The 14,642-nt window shown below is 35.2% G+C and overlaps 2 protein-coding genes and 1 pseudogene across 2 annotated transcripts in view; all 3 read right to left on the bottom strand.

Moving 5' to 3' along the window:
- Positions 1-912, bottom strand: part of LOC112525054 (putative late blight resistance protein homolog R1A-10) — a 2,460-nt gene extending 1,548 nt beyond the window's left edge. Inside the window, exon 1 of the mRNA XM_025134994.1 lies at positions 37-912. Coding sequence (XP_024990762.1) covers positions 37-644 — 608 coding nt within the window. The 5' untranslated portion in view covers positions 645-912. The remainder of the gene's footprint in view (positions 1-36) is intronic.
- Positions 913-4,455: 3,543 nt separating this feature from the next.
- Positions 4,456-8,048, bottom strand: LOC112525055 (annotated as a pseudogene).
- Positions 8,049-9,440: 1,392 nt separating this feature from the next.
- LOC112525492 (putative late blight resistance protein homolog R1B-17) lies at positions 9,441-12,337 on the bottom strand. Its single transcript, XM_025135642.1, has one exon. It carries the CDS (start codon positions 12,301-12,303, stop codon positions 9,580-9,582), a length of 2,724 nt encoding a protein of 907 aa, XP_024991410.1. The 5' UTR covers positions 12,304-12,337; the 3' UTR covers positions 9,441-9,579.
- Positions 12,338-14,642: the final 2,305 nt, after the last annotated feature.

Here is a 14,642-nt window from a genome sequence, read left to right on the forward strand (position 1 = left end):
AATAGCTCCCAGCTTTCTTCTTCTGTCAAATAAGACAAGGAGTGGACAAACCCGTGTGGTTTTACATGCAACGCAACTTCATTGAGGCGACTTGTAAGCAGAATTCTACTTCCGGTGTTCTCACGGGGAAAAAACAAGTTCAATTCATCCCAAGTCTCGATGCTCCAGATATCATCAATCACAATCAAATATCTCTTACCCATTAGGTTCTTGTGCAACTTTTCACGAAGTTGAGAGTCAGTAGCTTCATCAAGGCCTTGTTGAACACCCATGGATCCCAGAATTTGAATTAATACATCCCGTTTTATATATGTTTGAGAAACAGTGGCCCATGCACGGATATGGAAATGATACTTAAAGAAACGATCATTGAACAGTTTGGTAGCCAAAGTAGTCTTACCTAGTCCGCCCATACCAACAATCGAGACGATACTAAGTTGCTTTGTATCTTCAGCAAGTTTGTCCCGTATGATCTCAGCATCACGCTCAAGCCCCACAACAATTTCTTCCAGTGGTTTCCTTGTTCCTAAACAACTTCCTCTGTTGGTGGAACTTCTATCATTGATTCTTGGAGACGAACCCATCTTCATATTATCGATGTTGACAGTCATGAATTCCACCTTGATAGAATCGATGGACCTCATAACATTCTCTAGATCCAGGGTGGTTTTAAAGACATCAGGTCTAGGGGAAAGTCCACTGTTTCTAAAGTCCACAGATACAGCAGATAGAAATAGATCTATTCTATCTTGTGCTTCTTCTGCTACATCTTTGAGTCTTTTCTTGAGATTTCTAACTTCTTTGAGCTCATGATGCTGGTAATGATGATGTTGATGGATATTGGAAAGGGTCTGAATGATGGAGGCAAGCTCTTGATGAAGCAGTTGGAATTGAGGCCTTTTAGATAAAACCATTGGATTGTTGTTGATGAGTGGATGATGGTTGCCATGGATGAGCTTCTTCAAGCTGTCCATCAACATCTGGAGACCTGTGAATGCCATCTTGTTTGTTTAGATCTTGAAGAACACTATTTAATTGTTGTTGGGCTGAGCCAGATAAGGTATTTGGTTAAGCTGACTTTGATTCAATAGCTGGAAGCACAGAGGATTAAAATATTTATTATGGTTTTATGTAGACCTTGGAAGCATGTTGACTTTATGATGGCTGGAAATGAAATTTACGTCTGAATGATTATTATATGCTTAAATTAGCTGCTGTTTTATCCCAGGTTCCATTTCACGTTAGAAAAAGCTTAACTGTACGCCCACATGAATTCCATGGTGTCTTGGATCATATCGTGGTATCGGATATTGTTATGGAAATGGACAACTTCTATGTGAGCAGGCCCGTTCATGACATTTTATAGGCCCTGAGCGAACGTAAAAACATGGTCCATTGCAAGAAATAAGGCTTTTAGCAACGGCTTTTGTTGTCGCTAAAAGTCCATTTACGATCAGAAAGAGTATAACAACATGTCGTTGCTATAACTTGTGGTGGAAACATGTCTCGCTAAAAGGCGCATCGTCAAAAGTTCACTTTTCTTGTAGTGACCCTCGGTAAGTACGAAAACAAATTCAATAAATGTTTTTCATTAGTACAAAATTGAGTACAAGGAATGCTAATAATTTACCGAGAAAAGAAATTTTATTTATCTTTATTATAGATATATAAAAGAGTATTTAAAATTTACGTACTTCTTATTAGGTAATTTGAAACCAAGAATACAAAAACTATGATTGATAAATTTTTATAAAAATAAGAATTTTTTTAGTTCATAACAAGAAATATGTGTTATTTTGATATAAAAAGAGAATTCGTGTAAATGAAGTAATCGTGATGGTCAATGAGAGATCAATAATAAATAAAATTATCAAGGTTTTCTAGACAAGTAGACAAATGAGAATCAATAAAAATATGGTTTTTTTTTTTTGAATTTGTTAAAACAAATTTTAACAAATTTACATTTTTAGAACTATTATATTTGGGTAATATGTAATATGGTTTTTATGTAGATTGTGGAAACATGTTGATTTTATGAGGGTTGGAAATGAAATTTACGTCTGAATGGTTATTGTGTTTGAGATTGTTTATTTGGAACGAGTTATACTTTTCTACAAAAGCACTTATCAACTTATTATAAGTTAGAAGAGTTTAACTTTTTCAAAAACTTCTTATTACCAGTTTGACACCTGTATAAGTTGTTTATCGAAACACTCAAAAGTGCTTATTACCAATGTCATGCCGAAATAAGTCAATAAGTTATTTTTATAAGCAATTCTAAACACCCCTTAAATGTTGTTTAATCCCCGTTTTCATGTTCTCTAGACTTGGTTCCCTCTATTTTTGGTCAAAATTCTCGATTGATTTGATCAAATTTGAAGTAGGATCGACTCCCGGAGATGGAGAATCGGTCTAGTGCTTTTCATTTGTCAGGGGCGGGCCCCAAGAATGGATTCTTCTTAATCTTAATTAAGGGGTCGTTTACTAAACACTTACTTTGGTAAGTGCTTAACGCATAAAATTCCTCATCGGATGAACATGAAAAGGACCAAAAATCTTATTTGGTAAGAGCGATGAGAAGGTTGAAGAGTCTTATCCGGTAAGTGAGGATGACGATTCTTACCCAGTAAATTGTTGCATTCGATATGTTTTGATGTACTAAAATCATACGCAACAAAATAAATTATAATATTGACTCATATTGGTAAGCGCTTACTGGGTAAGTATTTGGGTAAACGGCCCCTAAGTTGATTTGTTGCGGTCAGTCTCACTACCATTTGTTGGCTTCCTCCAATACCACAATTGAGAGTCCTGCTTTCATGGAGGTGCATATTCATAACCTCTCGCTCAAAATTAACCCGCCCCCGATGTCCCATGTTCCACATAGCTCACGCCCCGACACGAAGAAATATACACACTGGGGCCATGGGTCATGAAAGAGGTTGCCCCAAAAATAAGAAATTGTTCGTGGAATTTTTTCGAGATTTTTAAAATGTTAGGTGGTGGCGTTATTAGGGACTATAAAGGCTCCAGTTTAGTTTGGTTTAAAATGTTCGTGAACGTTCGTTCATTTATATACTAAATTTAATATATACTCTTTTGTTTATTTACTTTGAATTCAAATAATATTTATGTATGTTCGTTTAGCCCGTTTGTTTATGTTCGTTCGTTTACGTTTGTTTAGCATGTTAACGAACGGACATAAACGAACACGAACACACTTGATTTCTAAACGAACGTACACGAACACACCTGATTTCTAAACGAACGAACATGAACACAAAGATTTTCGTTTGTTTACCATTCGTGTTCGTTCATTTGTTTGGTTAAGTTAAACGAACGAACATGAACAACCTTCCGTTCGTGTTCGTTTACAGCCCTAGGTGTAGGTGACTTTAATATATAATTTGAGCGATAAGTGATAATTATGTATGAGACCTACGACTTCAATAAACATAAAAAGAAAACTTACAAACTAAAATCTTAGATAGGTAAATATTTACTCACATTCCCTCACACGAAAAGTCGAACATGAATTCATTGAAAATTAAAAAAAGTAGCGATTAAAGATTCAAGAGATTTAATCTCGATTTTACACTCTTAGTATCATTTTCTATAAGCTCTATTGGTATCAATGGTTCTTATTTCTTTTTAGTCTTATTACTTTATATGAATTTAATTTGTTAGAAAGTATTATTCAAAACACTAACACATACAAGGGTGTGTGTGCGTATGTGTGCTGCCTTAGGACACGTCTTGGAAAACGTCGTGGCCTCGTTGTAACTCGTAAGGCTTGAGGCTTGACCTCGTTGCCATGCAACGCCTCATGTCATTTAGAACCTTGCTAAAAGTGGTGTGCAGACAAGATATATATCCATTTGGCTAGTACTATCAAGACCCAGGGAGGTTTTAAAGAAATCAGATGTAGGGGAAAGTCCTCTGTTACTTTGATAAGCGTTCATCTAGACCACATGCACTGCATACAAGTAATTTGTAAGCAATTTGTTCGGTATGCACAGGTGTATAACTGCATAAAACCAAAAAACAGCTTCAGATACTTATATGCGCATATGATACGGTCCAGATAAATGCATATCAGGGTGTTGTTTAGTTTTTCATTTTTTTTTTTTTGGATATTATTAAATGGCCTTCTTTAAGGTCATCTACTTTTGTTCATATATGTATATATATATATTCATCTTGAAATGGCCTTTTCATTTTGAATGACAATAATCTTAAATGACAATCTTCATGGTTCTGTTCATATTTATCTTAAATGGCCTTTACCATGGTTTTGTTCATATTCATTTTAAGATCATTTCTTATGGTTGGGTAAGTTTGTAGTTTTCTCAGTGTTACTTATCTGCCAATGTTAATGCTACTGTGCTTCTAGTGAAGACATCAATCTATATGATCATCAGTGCATTCATGGCCGAAATAGGTAACGTTATATGCTCACTCTGCTGTGCCATGTGCCAACCGTTCTTCGTAAACCAACTGGCACGAACACAGTTGAGCAATTTGCATTCCAGGTTCAATCAACCATTCAGGACACTCATCGCCATGGAACACCTTCTCGCGCAATAACTTCCAACTTTCTTCGTCTGTCAAATAAGGCAAGGAGTGGAACGAATCCGTGTGGTTTCACATGCAAAGCAACTTCATTGAGGCGAGTTGTGAGCAGAATTCTACTTCCAATGTTCTCATGGGGAAAACTAATTTCAAATCATCCCAAGCCTTGATGATCCAGATATCATCAATCACAATCAAGTATCTCTTACCCATTAAGTGCTTGAGCAACTTCCCACGAAGCTGAGATTCATTGGCTTCTTCGAGGCCATTTTGAACACCATTAGATGTAAGAATTTGAATCAACAAACCCCGTTTTTCATATGTTTGAGAAACTGTGACCCATGCACGAACATGGAAATGATATGCAACAAAATGATCATTGAATACTCTGGTAGCGTGGGTAGTCTTACCGAGTCCTCCCATACCAACAATAGAGACGACACCCAGTTGCTTAGTATCTTCAGCAAGTTTGTCCCGTATGAGTTCAGCATCACAATCATACCCCACATCAATTTCTTCCAATGTATTATTGTAAAGGATTTCTGGTGGAGGTAGTTCGAGCAGCAGCGGCAGAGTGCGTTTTGATGTTGATGATCTTGAACTCCACCTTGATGGATCTCAGCATAAAATTCTTAAGATCCAGCAGCCTCAAGTTTCTATCTTGTGTATCTTCTGCTGCATCTTTGAATCTCGTCTTGAGATTTCTAACTTCTAAACGAGTTTTATTTTGTGTTCGAGATCGACTCGAGCTCGAAATTTACTAAGCATTTAAACCCCTACTATAGACTAGCATTTGAGCTTTAGTTTTTTGCAAGTACCTAAGTACTTTCTTACCTGCAGTCTAATGATGCTTAATTGGATTTTGTTGAAATCTATACAAAATTCCTACAGCATATGCCAAGTATGGTATGGTACGTACTTGTGCATACATTACATTTCCTATTAATTGTACATAAGACTTATAATCTATTTCATCAACTAAATCCTTCCCAGCATTTTTAGAAATTTTGGACAGTTTATCCCCTTTGACATTGGTGACTTATCTTCAGCACAAGTTTGCATGTTAAAGAGAAACATCAATTGATTGTTTGATAATCAAGTTGTTGTTGGTGCAAACCAACTCTACCAAAGGAGACTTGTGTCACCTTCGTAGTTTCTAAGATATACCGACTGTTTCACAAAACAAAATGATATGATAGCACCTTTCACGACCTTATAGTTTGTTACACTACAACGGAGGGATGAAGTGATGACCCGTGCCACTGGGTTATGATTTTGATGTTGATTGATATTGGAAAGGGTTTGAATGATGGAGGCAAGCTCTTGATAAAGCAGTTGGAATTGAGGCCTTTCAGATAAAATCTTTGGATTTTTGTTGATGAATGGAATGTATTGCAGTTGATGATCTGCTTCAAGTAGCCCATGAACATCTGAAGACCTGCGTGTGCCATCTTGTTGAGATCTTGAAGAACAATTATATGATAACGAAGTTGTTGTTGGATTAAGCCAAAGTAAGTTGAGTTGATTAATGGAGTTTTGGTGGACTTCATTCAAGTCCGGGGGTTGTTAATGTAAATAGTTGAAAGTAGAGGATGATATGTGTAATTATCTCTTTCTTTATGGCATGAAGATAAGGTTTCAGATTGTTGAATGGCTCTCATTAATATCCAAAACAATTGAGATCATCCTCGAGTTAATTTCATTATGCCGTGGCAGATTCCGGTCGAAATATACCTTAAGAAAAGCAAGCTCTCATACGATCTCGATTTTTATCCAAGTTCTATATATAGTCATCGTTTCTTATTATACTCGGGATTTCCTCCAACAAATTCCAGTGTCTTGAATCATATCGTGGTATCGGATTGGATTTTGGAAACTGAGATATTATGTGAGGGTCCATAATCCAATCCGATACCACAATAGGATCCAAGAAAATTCACATACGCGTGCGGTTAAGATTTTTCACAAACGTGCATGTGAATTCCAGGATGTCTTGTGTTCACTATTTTAAACGGGCGTGTGAGTTTGGGGGAAAATCGTAAAAAAAATGAAAAACTAAAGAACACATTAATTGACAATGATTAACTCTAATCCAACGGTTATTAAACATATAAATTTAAATAATGTTAAACGCGTGCAAAAATATCAACTATCTCTAAAAATATCTACAAAAAACATTCCAAAACCTTCAAAATGAAAAATTATTCCAACTGATTCTATGTCTTCCACTTTACAGTCTTTTTGGTAACTGCGGATTAAGTTTTGGGGTCAGCTTACGTGCACCGTATACTAATCCCCCAGGTGATCATGAATGGCCTGGGAGTCATCACTTGTCTTCCAATTTATGTTGCATGCACATGTAAATGAATCACTGTATTCATCGTCTTTCAATTTCTACGTTGCATAAACATGTGAATAAACAATTGTATTCATCATCTTTCGATTTATGGGTTGAATGCACACATATGAATGAATCACTATATTCATCGTCTTTCGAATCTGTGCTGCATACACTTATGAATGAGTTTATGTAATCACTTCCCTTCATTTTCTAGGTTGAGTGCACATGTAAATGAATCACCGAATTAGTCGTCTGTAAGTTTTTCCACTGCATGCACATGTGCATGAATCACCACATTCAACGTCGTTCAACTTTTCTGGGTTGAATACACATGTGAATGAGACACTATATTCAATGTACTTCAGTTTTTAGGTTGCATTAACATGTAAACTGTGTATTTCATCATATTCACATGTGCATAAAACCTAGAAAACAAGAGTAGAAGAGATGAATGTTTGAATCTTGTTACCTATTCATGATTGCATAATTTTCAAGGACCACTAAGGTTTCTGACCACCATTAATGAAGAAACTATATGTTGTTGAAGATCTGATAATGGTGGAGAGTTATAGAGGAGAAGGGGAAGAAACGACAACCATTTAGATACTCCTCATGCAATACCGCCATTGAAGATCTAGTAAGAATGGAGAATTGTAGAAGGGAAGAATAAGAAACAACATCCATGAAAAAAAGGCGGCCATGGAACCATGGCCTGGGGAAGAAAATAGAGAAAGGGGGGGGGGGGGGGGGGGAGGGGGTTTCCATCAAACCAAACCCCGGTAAATCCCCGGTCAAACCCCATGAAGAATATTCCTTAGTTTTAGTTAAAACGATGTCATCTACATACAGAATGAGAAAATTGAAGTTTGTTCCCAACTGTTTTGATGCACACACGAACATCCATAATGTTTCCTGCAAAGCAAAAACTTGATATAATTGAATTGAATTTTTTATACCACTATTTTGAAGCCTTCTTAAGCCCATACATGGATTTCTAAAGTTTGCATACATGATCTTCCTTTCCTGATCCCACAAACTGCTTCATGTATATGACTTCTTCTAGCTCTCCATTTAGAAAATCCGTTTTAACATCCATTTGACGTAACTCCATATTATAATTAGCTACTAGAGCCATTATGATTTTGAATGAGTCCACAGTGGACACTTGAGAGAATGTTTGTGTATAGTCAATACCTTCTTTTTGGGAGTATAGAATCTATACCCTTTTGATGTTTCACAATAGCCTATAAAATTGTAACTAGTTATTTTTTTTTACTGAAGCTTATTGTTAACGTTTGGTATTTTTGCCTCACCTGTACATCCTGAGGTGATGTAAACTTGGCTGTTTTCAATACCATAACTCAAATGGTGTTTTTTTTCTACTAACTTAGAGGAGACCTGTTACAAATGTAATTTGCAGTCTTAAGTGCCTCATCCCATAAGAAAATAAGTAAGCCTATAGTGCACATCATGCTCCTCACCATGTTCAACAAAGTTCTGTTCTTTCTTCAGCCACTCCATTTTGGGAAGGGTTGTATGGTGTATTATTGTATTGTGTCTTAATACCATTTTTCTGAGGATAAGATGCAAAAGCACCTTTAGCTTTGCCTGTATTTCTGTATACTTTCCATAAAACTCCTCTCCCCTATCAGATCTCACAAACCATAGATGAGGTGCTTCAAGTTGTCCATGAACATCTGGAGACCTGTGTATGCCATCTTGTTTAGAACTTGAAGAACAATTGATTGTTTGATAATGAAGTTGTTGCAGGGATGATCCACTGAAGTATTGGTTGACTTTGATTCAACCTGTGGGTCTTTTAGGGATATTTTGTGTCAATTCTGTATTTTAGCGCTGGGTATTTATTTTGGTTTTCTTTCTCTTTGTTTTGTAATCTTACATACAGATCCATGTTGAATTGGTAGCCACCAACCTTTGGCACCTATCGTTTCCTGCAATCCAATAGATAAGCAATCGATTCTTCAATTCATCAATCTAACACTTTATATTTAGGCCTTTTTCTAAAAAACAATTATCTGCAGGCCTTTCTCAATCTGACTGTTCAAGATTCACTAGAGACTGTACAAGACTGTCCTTAATGATCCAAGGGTTTCTAGGGTCATTTCTTTATAACCACACACAAGGGTATTATTGTGTCCCTTCTGCTGTCATATGTTTTTGATTCATTTCGTCCTTGGGGTGGGTCTTTCTTTAGGATGGGCTCCTTTATTTTTTAGATCATAACTTTTTTAAGCTTAAGTAGGTCGGATCTTTGTCGGTGAAAAGGGGTTGGATCATGGAACCATTCTCTTCGTAGAGCAGTTGGAATTGAGGTCTTTCATTTAAGATTGTTGGTTTGTTGTTGACAGTGGATAATCTTTGCGTACGCCATCTTGTTTCTTTCTCTCTTTCTATCTTTCAAGAAGAGCAGTGTGTTTTGATGAAAGTGCCTGGTTGGGCAAGCACAGTTGAATGAGTTTTGGTTGACTTCAATCAAGTTGTATGTGTGTGACTTCAATATTAGAGTCCGACCACAACGACCAAATTGGTTATCTTAAAGCCATCCCAAAAGAAAGCTACCCTCATATAGGGAAGCTCTTCGATGGATATATAGAAAAGAGCTACTCTATCAAACTTTTGGGTACAAAACATATTTCCTTCTTTAATTAAAGGTCATTTTCGTTGTAGAATTCTACGAAGCTCGAATGAATCCTCCTATTGTCGTCATCTTTCCATTGCCCAGATAAATAAAAGGATAAATCCATTCCGTCAACAGTGATCTGCAGCTGAGTGTTGCCCTCGGCATCTTGTTCTTCTTGAATTCTTTTGATAGATTCCACAATAGAGTAGTTCCGGCTGCCAGTTTCAATAAGCTCAAGGGTTGCGATTTCCCCTATTTCAAGTGGGATCCCTTCAAGATCGCCGCAGGACCACACTGCCAATCGTTTGAGACATGGGAAGCTTGTACTATAGGCTTCCCACTGTTTGATATCTAATCTCTCAAGTGTCAAAAATTTCAGTTGTCGAAACTGCTGCTCACCTGCATGCCAATGTGTTCCCACAAAGGACTTGTATTTTAGTTTGAGAACCTCCAGGCTAGGTAACGGTTGAATGGTTGACATATCACTCCATGGTAGAAAACAACGTACAAGTGTAAGTTTCTTCAAAGTTGCAGGGAACCAAACGCGAATCTGAAGAAAAATCGGCTCAGCTTCAATATTGTTCCTATTATGGTACTTAACCGTTAACTTCAAGGCTTCAAGGTAAGGGAGTGATTCAAAGCGACGTTCCTCACCCGAGAAAAGAGTATATTCAAGCTTCTTGATGCTGGGAAAATATTTCCCAAAATTATCAACCCCATCTCCCAACACCACATTCGAAATGGATTGCAAATTCATTGGTTTTTCAATAGCAGGAAGAAAAAGCTCCTGGTTACTCCACAAATGCCTCAAGTTTATCAAATCTGATATGTTACTGGGTAAAGTCGTACGACCATAACTGGTTTTAAGAATGAGGGTTTGAAGGCTCAATAAATTGCATACCGAGGATGGGAAACTTGAATGCCAAAAAGCAAGGTACCTTAAATGAATGAGTAATGCCATTCCTTGTGGATAACAACGCAGTTTACACTTTTGTAGATCTAACACCCTAAGAAGCGCAAAGGAATAGATATACTCTCCTATCTCAAAGCGTGTGTAGGACTTACGAAAGCACAAAAGTGATCGCATGCTTGGGGTACAAAAGGGCGGATGAGCAAAGTCCACATTGTCGATATTTTGATTTGTGAACACGCGACATTGCCTATATGGGGTCATAACCTCGAGAAGTTGAGAAGACAATGGCAGCCGGTCTAGTTTAAGGAAAAATCTTTCTTGTTTTGCTTTTTCCACACATAGTTCCCTCACAAGATCATGGAGTTTACAAGCTTCGAGATCACCATCGTATTTCCTTTCTGCAACAATTACAAGATTTCTATCGACTAGATCCATAAGGTAAGCCTTTGCAGTATCCTCCAAGCTTTGGTTTCCAGCTCCTTCGATAAATCCCTCAGCCACCCATAACCATATCAGCCTTTCTACAACGAACCCAAAGTCTTCTGGAAAGCCTCCTAGATAAAGAAAGCACTCTCTCAAGTGATCAGGCAAATGGTGGTAACTTAAAGCTAGTGTTTCCAAGTGTTCTTTCTGGTCGCCAACGATGTATGAACCGACACACGAAGCAATTTTTTCCCAGAAATCCTTGCTTATTGCTTCTTTTGCTAGAACTCCTGCCATGACAACCACTGAAAGAGGTAGTCCATGACATTTTTTTGCAATTTGCATTCCAGGTGTAATCAACCATTCGGGACACTCATCACCATGGAACACCTTCTTGCACAATAACCCCCAGCTTTCTTCTTCTGTCAAATAAGGCAATGAGTAGACGAACCCGTGTGGTTTCGCATGCAAAGCAACTTCATTGACGCGACTTGTGAGCAAAATTCTACTTCCCGTGTTGTCATGGGGAAAAAACGATTTCAAATCATCCCAAGCCTCGGTGCTCCAGATATCATCGATGACAATCAAATATCTCTTACCCATTAGGTGCTTGTGTAACATTTCACGAAGTTTAGAGTTGCTCGCTTCTTCAAGGTCTTGTGGAACACCCATGGATGCCAAAATTTGAATCAAGAAATCCCGTTTTATATATGTTTGAGACACTGTGGCCCATGCACGAACGTGGAAATGATACACAATAAAACGATCATTGAATACTTTGGTAGCGAGGGTAGTCTTACCGAGACCACCCATACCAACAATAGAGACGACACCCAGTTGCTTTGTATCTTCAGAAAGTTTGTCCCGTATGAGCTCAACATCACGATCAAGCCCGACTACAATTTCTTCCAGTGGTTTCTTTGCTCCTAAAGGATTTCTGGTGCCAGATGTTCCAGAAGCAGACTGGGCGTTGAGGCGGTCGATTCTTGGACTTGGAGACGAATCCATCTTCATGTCATCAATGTTGATAGTCATGAGTTCCATCTTTATAGACTCGATTGATCTCATAACATTCTCAAGATTGACAGAGGTATTAAAGACATCAGATGTAGGGGGAAATCCTATGTTTCTGAAGTGAAGAGCAGATAGAAATATATCAATGATATCTTGTGCTTCTTCTGCTGCATCTTTGAACCTTTTCATGAGATCTTTGACATTTTGGAGTTCATGTAGGTGATGATATTCATGGATATTGAAAAGGGTCTGGATGATGGAGCCAAGCTCTTCATGAAGCAGTTGGAATTGAGGCCTTTGAGATAAAATTGATGGATTTCTGTGGATGAGTGGATCATTGTTGCCATAGATGAGGTGCTTCAAGTTGTCCATGAGCATTTGCAGAGCTGTGTATGTCATCTTGTGTTCTTCCTCTCTTGAAGAACCCTGGTATCTATGGAGTTGTTGTTGGGTTGAGCCAAAGAGAGCTGCGTTGACTCGAAGTGGTGTGGGTTGTGGGATGAAGATAATGTTTGGGATTTTTTAATGGCTCTCGTTGCACCTCCCACTTTTCTTGCAAAATGTTTTAGATTGGCAAAGTAAATATCTTGTTTACTATTTCTATTTTTGTTTTAAAGTTATTATATATTTTAAAAATAAATAAACCGATTATATATTATATTGTTATATATATATATATATTCATATTAATTACATATTATTTCTCTTCCAATTTTAAGTTTGTTTATCAAAAAATTTATGCAAGTCGTGACCGAGATAAAAGGTTGTAGCGAAACAAGTGGTGACTGAAAATTATTGTTTACCGAGTATCTATATATATACTATATTATAAAACATTTGATAAAAACTCTTAAGAATCATTTTTTATGTATGAAGTACTGTTTATTGATGCATATTACTTAAAATTTAATATTATAAGTAAATTGTGCATAAGTACAACTTATTAAAGCTCTATATTTGAATTCGTGTAACTAACTGCAGATAAACATAATCAAATATATTGGATAAACATCTCATTTTAAATATATTGGATAATCATTGAGTTCTAACAGAATACTTAGTTATTATATTTATGAAAAAAATTATATTATTAAACAAAAATTATATTTAGTTTGTTACTAAACTTAAATTAAATTATAATTAAAAAATTAAATTAAGAAAATTACACCGAAACACAAGAACTTTTAAAAAGATTAATTTGATACTGATATCGATATTTTTTTTCAAAATTTTATGATATTTTCAAATTTATATTTTATTCAAAAATAAAAACATTATCGCTTTTTCAAAACCATATAAACCGTATTATATCGACATAAAAAAGAATAAAACGAAATACTGAAATCAAGATGTGTCTCGATGCATTGCACTAGTACCCTTCTTAAAACTCTATATCTGAATTCGTTGATTGTGCGTAAGTACAACTTCTTAAAGCTCTATATCTGAATTCGTCTAACTAACTGTAGATAAACATAATCAAATAGAAGATAAACATCTCATTTTAAATATAAAAAATCTAAAATATAATTAGGATACTTATTAAGTTCTAACAGAATACTTAATTATTATCTTTATAAAATGTTATATTATTAAACCAAAAATAAATTATTTCATCATTAGACTTAAATTAAATTATAATAAAAAACGAAAACTTTTAAATAGTTGATTTGATATTAATATTGATATATATATATATTTTCAAAATTTTATGATATTATCAAAAAAAAAAAATTTTCAAAAATAAAATCATTATTGCTTTCTTAAAAACACATAAAATCGTATTATAACATCGACAGAGACAAATGATAAAATAAAACATTAAAATTGAGATGTGTCTCACTACATTGTGCGAGTACTTTTCTAGTTATTTATTAAAACATATTACTTAAAATTCAAAATTACAAGTAAGTTGTACGTAAGTACAACTTATTATAGCTTCATGCTTGAATTCGTATAAGTAACTGCAGATAAACATAATCAAATACAGGATAAATATCTCATTTTAAATATAAAAAATCTTAAATATAATTAGGATAATCATTTAGTTCTAACAGAATACTTGATGATTATTTTTATAAAAAATTATATTATTAAACATAAATTAAATTACTTCGTTAAATTAAATTATAATAAAAATTTTGAATTAAAGAAATTACACAAAACAAGAACTTTTAAATAGTTAATTTGATATTAATATTGATATATTTTTTGTCAAAATTTTATGATATTTTCAAATTTATATCTTATTAAAAAATAAAAACATTATCGTCTCAAAAGTCAAAACCATATAAAACGTTATTATATCGACATAGATAAAGAATAAAACGAAACATTGAAAGCGAGATGTGTATTGATGCATTGCACGAGTACCCTTATAGTATTGTTATATATATATATATATATATATATATATATAGTTCGTTTCAAATACAACTCATCGCACTTGTACAACCAATGCAACCCAATAAATTGAAATATTTATGGAAATGATGAGAGTTCATTTATTATGATTTGAATATTTATGGAAGATAAGTATGGTTCATTAATTATGATCAATACTTTATATTAAGAAACAATCAAAACTTCTATAAAATCACATATTAATCAAATGAAATGGACGGTTGAGATTGAATTGTATTGGTTGCACAAATGTCAAGGGTTGTATAATAACCAACCCCCCCCCTCTCTCTCTCTCTCTTTATATATATATATATATGTATGTATATATATATATATAT

This window comes from Cynara cardunculus (assembly GCF_001531365.2).
Source record: "Cynara cardunculus var. scolymus isolate 2C chromosome LG 13, CcrdV1, whole genome shotgun sequence".
Taxonomy (NCBI): Eukaryota; Viridiplantae; Streptophyta; class Magnoliopsida; order Asterales; family Asteraceae; genus Cynara; species Cynara cardunculus.

Excerpts from the sequence above, each read along its gene's own strand:
- LOC112525492 (XM_025135642.1), bottom strand. The coding sequence starts at position 12,303 with ATGACATACACAGCTCTGCAAATGCTCATGGACAACTTGAAGCACCTC.